Raw genomic sequence first — 10000 nt, forward strand, 5'->3', positions numbered from 1 at the left:
TAGAATTTGATATTATAATCAGTATTTTGTTGTCTTTTCCTCAGGTGTATCAGTAAACCATCCAGAATATATTGTGAAAAAAAAGGAAATTTGTCATTAAGACAGATGACTTTTTAATTGTTTAGAATTTGGAACGTTCTCAGAAATGCAGTAAAACAGAAAGTGTTAGAGAAGAAGATCTTCAGAGAGTTATTTTGACTATGAGAAATACTTTTTAATCCACATAGGAATCAATAAGTTCCCTTACATAGAGAGAACACATCTGAATTCATTCTCTTCTCTTTTCTGAATGATTATTATCATAAAATCTGGACTAACTTTCAATAGAGAGCTTATGACCATGGATTAAATTTTGAATCAATTTTTGATAATAATTTTCTCCCTCCCCTGAATCCTCTTTCTCTGCTAAGAAGATCTTGCATATAATCTCCTTTTCTACTTTAGGGCTCAGCCAAGAGACCGGACAGCTTGTCAGAAGGGAAGTCTTGGAACACTTGACTAATGTATCAGCAGCAGGTAAGTTCTCTTTAGTTAGTGATTGGGATTCTTGAAAAGATATAGTTCAAAGAAGATAGAAATTGCAACGTGGAATATTGACCATCACTTGTATGATTAACATCATCAATATATTTGCTGATTTTGTTCTTGTTCATTTGGTTTTTTAATCCCATGGTGGAGTGGAGTCATATCTTTGTGTTCTTCCTTGATCAATGAAAGAAGAACATAGCAAACTTATAATATGTTGTTCAAGGGATTATTTTCTTCTTCCAGCAAATGAAGAGATCAAGTCTTATGTTCACGAGGAGATATCTGGAGTCATCTCTTTGGCACAAGGTCAGTTTATATACACTTAAAGCATTGATCTAGTTCTATAGCATCCTTCACTCCACCTCGCCAGCTAATTATCTTCCCCCCCTCTCTATCAGGGCTTTATTTATGATTTTTCATTGATTGTTGTCAGAATTTTTGTGCTGCCTTTGATCATATGAATCATATCATTCTTGTGTACAAAGTTCACCAGAGAGGAGTTAGTGGATCGTTTCTAAGTATTATTGCAGGGAATCTAACCAAAGTGTTGGCCTTTTACTTTCAAGTTGAAATCCTATGATCTGTAGTTTGCTTTTAAAAAGTGTATTTATTTGGTCAATCACTCATAGCCCTTAATGGGAGATCTGTGTTTGATGAATACTATTTCAGAGATCTTGACCGAGTTAATGTCTATTTAGCAGAATCAACAGTCCATGTCATTACTTTTCTTAGATTTAGATAATATTATCTGTTACTGTTTTATCATTACTCACTGCCTAGACTTAAAACTGAACTATTTTAAACTATGTTTACACAAGTAGTTCCTCGTAACCAATAACAACACCTAATGATTCTCAGTGTATGGGGGAAAATATTATGAGGATGTGTCTTTAGAGAGATTGCAACTGTTGCTAAGAGTTTGGCGGCGTGGAGATGATGCTTCCTCTTTAGTGTGAGATAAGGTTTGTGTAATCTTGCATCTATAGATCATACCTCACTCTGTCGTGAGGAAGGCTTTCCAGGTTACTTTATATAGGCTTTTTGCTTATTTTAGGATATAATTTCTGTTTTGATGTTAATAACTCACAAATATAACATATCATGTACATATTAAATTGAGTTAATCCTAAAATCAGACTTTCCTTTTTAAAAGTATAAATACTATATAGTATGATCAAAGCATTTGCTCCAACTCTGAACTTTTGAAGTTTTACTGATTCAACTACCCGATTAGGAAGATCATTAAACAACTTGGTAACAGCTGGAATAAAACTTCTAGAGTACTGCGTAGTATTAAGCCTCGTGATGGAGAAGGCCTGGCTATTAGAATTAACTGCCTGTCTAGTATTACGAACAGGATAGAATTGTCCAGGGAGTCTGAATGTAAAGGATGGTCAGAGTTGTGAAAAATCTTATGCAACACGCATAATGTACTAATAGAACGACGGTGCCAAAGATTAGATCAGGAATAAGAAATTTAAGAGACCGTAAGTTTCTGTCCAACAAATTAAGATGAGAATCAGCAGCTGAACACCAGACAGGAGAACAATACTCAAAACAAGGTAGAATGAAAGAATTAAAACACTTCTTCAGAATAGATTGATCACCGAAAATCTTGAAAGACTTTCTCAATAAGCCTATTTTTTGTGCAACTGAAGAAGACACAGTCCTTATATGTTTCTCAAAAGTAAATTTGCTGTCGAGAATCACACCTAAAATTTTGAAAGTCATACAAATTTAAAGAAACATTATCAATACCGAGATCCGGATGTTGACGAGCCACCGTCCTTGACCTACTTACAATCATAATTTGCGTTTTGTTAGGATTCAATTTCATACCCCATAATTTGCACCATGCACTAATTTTTGCTAAATCTCTATTAAGGGATTCACCAACCCCAGATCTATAGTCAGGGGATGGAATTGATGCAAAGAGAGTAGCATCATCTGCATATGCAAAACCAAACCACATGTCATGTGTATATAGTATGAAAAGTAATGGGCCAAGAACACTACCCTGTAGAACACCGGATATCACATTCCTATACTCACTATGGTGCCCATCAACAAGAACTCTTTGAGATCTATCACTTAAAAGATCAATAATAATGCTAAGAAACGACCCACCCACTCCCAACTGTTTCAGTTTGAAAACAAGGGCCTCATAATTAACACGGTCAAAGGCAGCACTAAAATCAAGGCCAATCATACGAACTTCCTGACCACAATCAAGGGATTTCTGTACAGTATTGGAGATTGTAAGAAGGGCATCACATGCTCCAAGGCCTTTACGAAAACCAAATTGCAAACTAGGGAGTAGATGATTACCTTCAGCAAACCTATTAAGACGTTTTGCCAGAAGACGTTCAAAAACTTTAGATAATATGGGAGTTATGGAATTTGGGCGGTAATCAGTGGGACTTGAGCTGCCACAAACACATTTACATAGAGGAGTAACATTACCAATTCTCCAACAAGTGCTAAAAGTTCCTCTTCTTGCTAACTTGCGCAAAATAACAGATAACTTTGGAGCTAAGAAATCTGCTGTCTTTATAAAAAACAAAGGAAAAATACCATTTAGGTCTACACCTCCATAAGCATCAAGGTCCACCAACAGAGCTTTAATCTCACGAGATCGAAAAGCTAAACTAGTTAGTTTAGCCTCAGGAAAACAGGAATGAGGAAGTTCAGGTTTTTCATTACTCTGTTTACTGTCAAAAACATCAGCCAAAAGGGTTGCCTTTTCCTTTGGACAGTGAGTGACTGAGCCATCTGGTTTAAGTAAAGGAGGAACTGTTGCATCTACACCAAAGAGTACAGATTTAAGGGTAGACCACCATTTATGTTTCTGAGTTGTACCAGAAAGGGTTTCTTTTATGGTTAAATTGTACTCCTTTTCAGTTGAGGTATAAACTCTCCTTCTTCTCCAATAAGCACGTCTACAATCATCATTGAACCACGGTTTGTCCTTCACTCGGTACCTTAGCACACGAGAAGGGATACGCCTATCAATTATGTTGACTAGATTCTCATTCAAAGGGACAACAGGATCTACACTATTATATAATTGTGACCAATTCAAGCACGAAAGATCATGCAAAATCCCATTCCAGTATGCTTTGGATTTCATATAAATTTTACAAGAATATGATATATCAGGGACATGGCATGATCAGATGTCCCAACTGGAGAAACAACCTTACTAGTTATAACGCCAGGGGAGTCAGTGTATATGAGGTCCAAGCAATTACCAGACTTGTGAGTAGCTTCATTTATGATTTGCTCACAGCCTGATTCAGAGGCAAAGTCTAAAGCTCTTAAGCCATGGCGATCGGTAGGAGAGATAGAACTTAACCACTCACTATGGTGAGCATCAAAATCACCAACAAAGACAAAAGAAGCCTTTCTATCATCTTCTTGTATCTTAGCCATAATGGTAAGAAGACAATCGAAGATAGAATCATCCATGTCTGGATTCCGGTAGATCGAACACAAAAAAAGTTGTTACGCCTGCCACAAACTTTTATTACCTGAATCTCATGACATCCACATTGATAGCAGGACTTATGAGAAGCAGGGTACTCGGTCCTAATATACACCGCCATTCCCCTGGCCCTAGGGATGGCATCACGTTTCAACATTATTGGCTTCTTAAAACCAGTTATAAGGAGCTCAGATGAGTGCCTCATATTAGAAACCAAAGTTTTTGAGCACAAAAGAATATCATACTGTCTGGACGCAACTGTAAGGTCTTGGATATTTGCATGAAGACCACGAATATTGCAATACAGAAGACGACATTAACGAAATCTGGGACGTACTGGTCCTGGAATTCACTCAATGTCTCCAGACAGCATAAGAATTAATAGAGATAAAAAAAGAGACATCATACTTAAAGACTAGATTAACAAGAATTATAACAAAAACAATATGTACAGAATTATAAATAAAGTGATTGATGCTACCCATAGACTATAGTAAAAAGCAGGAAAAACTGGTCAACATGGAGGAGCCGATACACCATGCAAGGCTAAATACCCTCCAGGATAGCCACTTCAACTGAAGGGAGGACAGTAAGGATGGTTTTGAGAAGAAAAAGAGTCAGAAAAAGGAAAAGGCAACCTCTTGATAAACCACCAGACATATATATATATATATATATATATATATATATATATATATATATATATATATATATATATATATATATATATATATATATATATATATATATATATATATATATATATATATATATATATAAATATGTATATATATATATATATATATATATGTATATGTATATATATATATATATATATATATATATATATATATATAAATATATATATATATATATATATATATATATATATATATATATATATATATATATATATATATATATATATATATATATATATATATATATATATATATATATATATATATGTATATATATATAAATATATATACATATATATATATATATATATATATATATATATATATATATATATATATATATATATATATGATACCATAAATCAATCTAACATTCAATTAATTACTTCTTGACATTGAAAAAAAATTTCATTTCCATGGATCTTTTTTTTTTCTGCTCAAAAGATCCGCTTTTCTACTTCAGGCCTCAGCCGAGAGACTGCCCAGTGTCTCAAAGGGGAAGACTTGGAACACTTGACTAATGTATCAGCAGCAGGTAAGTTTTTTTTTTATATTCAGTTATAATAATTTATGAAATGTAGTTAAAAAAAGATTGGAAATACTTCTTTATATTAACACAATCTTAAATATATCATGTACTTGTCTGACCGATATCCTCAATAAATGTTCTGTTTATGTTCTTGTTCATCTGCTTTCCTAATTACTTTGGAGAGTAGAACCATATCTATTTCTTCATCAATTAGAGAAGATTTCAGAGAGCACAACAGTTACAATAAGTTGTTCAAAGGATTATTTTCTTCTTTCCAGCTAATCAAGAAATCAAGTCTTTTCACGAGGAGATGTCCGAAGTCATCGCTTGGTCACGAAAGGGTCAGTTATTAATATACACTTGAAGCATTGATCTCTCCATATCATCCTTCATTTACCTTGCTATCTAACTCCCTGCCTTCCTCTCTATCTTACCATACCACCCTAACAGGATCCTACAATGCTCTCCTCTCTCTTATATCAAACATTAACACTGACCTTATTATTGTATTATACATCTCAACCTTTAACTTAATATCGGAAACATTTAAAAAAAAAAGTAATTAAAAAAAATTAAAAATGTATACCTTAGTCTCTTCAATTCATGAAAAAAACATGATATTTTTGCATTGTGTAACCGGTAGAAATAACATTGGAGTCAAGTTATCAGGTGGATAACTTATTCTATATAACATAAGTCAATGAAGGTAATGTTTTCTGACAACAGACAAGTGCTCAGAAGGAGGTCTCCTCTGTGGAAAGTCCAGGACCTGCAAGAACAACCCGTTCAGCTTCACCTGTTCTTGTCCTTCTGGTTTCACCTGGGATGGTTCAGAATGTAAAGGTGAGACACAAAAAAACTCTTTTCATTTACATCTGTAGATCAGTATAACCTCATGATATAGTTTGATTCTTTTCCATAGCTATGTTCAATTTGCCATTCTTTCACTCTTTATTAGTTTTCTTTTCTTGGTTTATTTGAAAAATGTTTCCTGCATTCTCTTCCATTGTTTTATTCCAAATTTTCACAGTTCCTTTTATTATTATTGATGTGATATTTTTATTATGCTTGTGATGATTACAAAATTTTTAAGGCATTTATTCATAGTCTTATTATGATATTTATGAATATGAAACACTTCTCTTTACCATCAATACGCTTCAAACAGATGGAAAATCTATCTACGTTCTTTTTGAAGATTATAATCTGTTTGGGTATCAACTTATCTGTTTTTTGTGTTCATAACTGAATTTTCCTTTAATTCTTCTCGTTTTTAATTTTAATTTCAGAATCAGATATATATATATATATATATATATATATATATATATATATATATATATATATATATATATATACATATATATGTATATATATATACAGTATATATATATATATATATATATATATATATATATATATATATATATATATATATATATATATATATATATACATATATATATATATATATATATATATATATATATATATATATGTATATATATATATATATATATATATATATATATATATATATATATATATATATATATATATATATATACAGTATATATATATATATATATATATATATATATATATATATATATATATATATACAGTATATTATTATTATTATTATTATTACTATCCAAGCTACAACCCTAGTTGGAAAAGCAAGATGCTATAAGCCCAGGGGCTCCAACAGGGAAAAATAGCCCAGTGAGGAAAAGAAATAAGGAAATAAATAAATGAAGAGAACAAATTAACAATAAATCATTCTAAAAACAGTAACAACGTCAAAACAGACATGTCATATATAAACTATTAACAGCATCAAAAACAAATATGTCATAAATAAACTATAAAAAGACTCACGTCCGCCTGGTCAACAAAAAAGCATTTGCTCCAACTTTGAACTTTTGAAGTTCTACTGATTCAACCACCCGATTAGGAAGATCATTCCACAACTTGGTAACAGCTGGAATAAAACTTCTAGAGTACTGCGTAGTATTGAGTCTCGTGATGGAGAAGGCCTGGCTATTAGAATTAACTGCCTGCCTAGTATTACGAACAGGATAGAATTGTCCAGGGAGATCTGAATGTAAAGGATGGTCAGAGTTATGAAAAATCTTATGCAACATGCATAATGAACTAATTGAACGACGGTGCCAGAGATTAATATCTAGATCAGGAATAAGAAATTTAATAGACCGTAAGTTTCTGTCCAACAAATTAAGATGAGAATCAGCAGCTGAAGACCAAACAGGAGAACAATACTCAAAACAAGGTAGAATGAAAGAATTAAAACACTTCTTCAGAATAGATTGATCACCGAAAATCTTGAAAGACTTTCTCAATAAGCCTATTTTTTGTGCAATTGAAGAAGACACAGACCTTATATGTTTCTCAAAAGTAAATTTACTGTCGAGAATCACACCTAAAATTTTGAAAGAGTCATACATCTTTAAAGAAACATTATCAATACTGAGATCCGGATGTTGAGGAGCCACCGTCCTTGACCTACTTACAATCATACTTTGAGTTTTGTTAGGATTCAACTTCATACCCCATAATTTGCACCATGCACTAATTCTAGCTAAATCTCTATTAAGGGATTCACCAACCCTAGATCTACATTCAGGGGATGGAATTGATGCAAAGAGAGTAGCATCATCTGCATATGCAACAAGCTTGTTTTCTAGGCCAAACCACATGTCATGTGTATATAGTATGAAAAGTAATGGGCCTAGAACACTACCCTGTGGAACACCGGATATCACATTCCTATAATCACTATGGTGCCCATCAACAACAACTCTTTGAGATCTATTACTTAAAAAATCAATAATAATGCTAAGAAACAACCCACCCACTCCCAACTGTTTCAGTTTGAAAACAAGGGCCTCATGATTAACACGGTCAAAGGCAGCACTAAAATCAAGGCCAATCATACGAACTTCCCGACCACAATCAAGGGATTTCTGTACAGCATTGGAGATTGTAAGAAGGGCATCACATGCTCCAAGGCCTTTACGAAAACCAAATTGCAAACTAGGGAATAGATGATTACCTTCAGCAAACCTATTAAGACGTTTTGCCAGAAGACGTTCAAAAACTTTAGATAATATGGGAGTTATGGAAATTGGGCGGTAATCAGTGGGACTTGAGCTACCACAAACACATTTACATTGAGGAGTAACATTACCAATTCTCCAACTAGTGCTAAAAGCTCCTCTTCTTGCTAACTTGCGCAAAATAACAGATAACTTTGGAGCTAAGAAATCTGCTGTCTTTATAAAAAACAAAGGAAAAATACCATTTGGGTCTACACCTCCATAAGCATCAAGGTCCATCAACAGAGCTTTAATCTCACGAGATCGAAAAGCTAAACTAGTTAGTTTAGCCTCAGGAAAACAGGAATGAGGAAGTTCAAGTTTTTCATTACTCTGTTTACTGTCAAAAACATCAGCCAAAAGGGTTGCCTTTTCCTTTGGACAGTGAGTGACTGAGCCATCTGGTTTAAGTAAAGGAGGAACTGTTGCATCTACACCAAAGAGTGCAGATTTAAGGGTAGACCACCATTTATGTTCCTGAGTTGTACCAGAAAGTGTTTCTTTTATGGTTAAATTGTACTCCTTTTCAGTTGAGGCATAAACTGTCTGAGCAAAAGCTCGAAGCTGAGTATAGTTGTTCCAGGTCAAATCTGATCTGTTCCCCTTCCAAAGATGATAGGCCTCCTGTTTCTCCAAATAAGCACGTCTACAATCATCATTGAACCACGGTTTGTCCTTCACTCGATACCTTAGCACACGAGAAGGGATACGCCTATCAATTATGTTGACTAGATTCTCATTCAAAGGGACAACAGGATCTACACTATTATATAATTGTGACCAATTCAAGCACAAAAGATCATGTAAAATCCCATTCCAGTCTGCTTGGGATTTCATATAAATTTTACAAGAATATGATATATCAGGGACAGGCTGCTCAGTCTTCACTAATAATGAAATCAAGGCATGATCAGATGTCCCGACTGGAGAACCAACCTTACTAGTTATAACGCCAGGGGAGTCAGTGTATACGAGGTCCAAGCAATTACCAGACCTGTGAGTAGCTTCATTTATGATTTGCTCACAGCCTGATTCAGAGGCAAAGTCTAAAGCTCTTAAGCCATGGCGATCGGTAGGAGAGATAGAACTTAACCACTCCCTATGGTGAGCATTAAAATCACCAACAAAGACAAAAGAAGCCTTTCTATCATCTTCTTGTATCTTAGCCATAATGGTAAGAAGACAATCGAAGATAGAATCATCTATGTCTGGATTCCGGTAGATCGAACACAAATAAAAGTTGTTATGCCTGCCACAAACTTTTATTACCTGAATCTCATGACATCCACATTGATAGCAGGACTTATGAGAAGCAGGGTACTCGGTCCTAATATACACCGCCATTCCCCTGGCCCTAGGGATGGCATCACGTTTCAACATTATTGGCTTCTTAAAACCAGTTATAAGGAGCTCAGATGAGTGCCTCATATTAGAAACCAAAGTTTCTGAGCACAAAAGAATATCATACTGTCTGGACGCAACTGTAAGGTCCTGGATATTTGCATGAAGACCACGAATATTGCAATACAGAAGACGACATTGACGAAATCTAGGACGTACTGGTCCCGGATTTCGCTCAATGTCTCCAGACAGCATAAGAATTAATAGAAATAAAAAAGAGACAGCATACTTAAAAACT

At 34.0% G+C, this 10000-nt stretch overlaps 1 protein-coding gene across 1 annotated transcript in view; it reads left to right on the plus strand.

The window, feature by feature from the left end:
• Nucleotides 1–10000, plus strand: part of LOC137633580 (uncharacterized) — a 398353-nt gene that overhangs the window by 5319 nt on the left and 383034 nt on the right. The window contains exons 7-8 of the mRNA XM_068365850.1: nt 445–516; nt 772–834. Coding sequence (XP_068221951.1) covers nt 445–516; nt 772–834 — 135 coding nt within the window. The remainder of the gene's footprint in view (nt 1–444; nt 517–771; nt 835–10000) is intronic.

The sequence above is a fragment of the Palaemon carinicauda genome, chromosome 43 (genome assembly GCF_036898095.1).
Source record: "Palaemon carinicauda isolate YSFRI2023 chromosome 43, ASM3689809v2, whole genome shotgun sequence".
Taxonomy (NCBI): domain Eukaryota; kingdom Metazoa; phylum Arthropoda; class Malacostraca; order Decapoda; family Palaemonidae; genus Palaemon; species Palaemon carinicauda.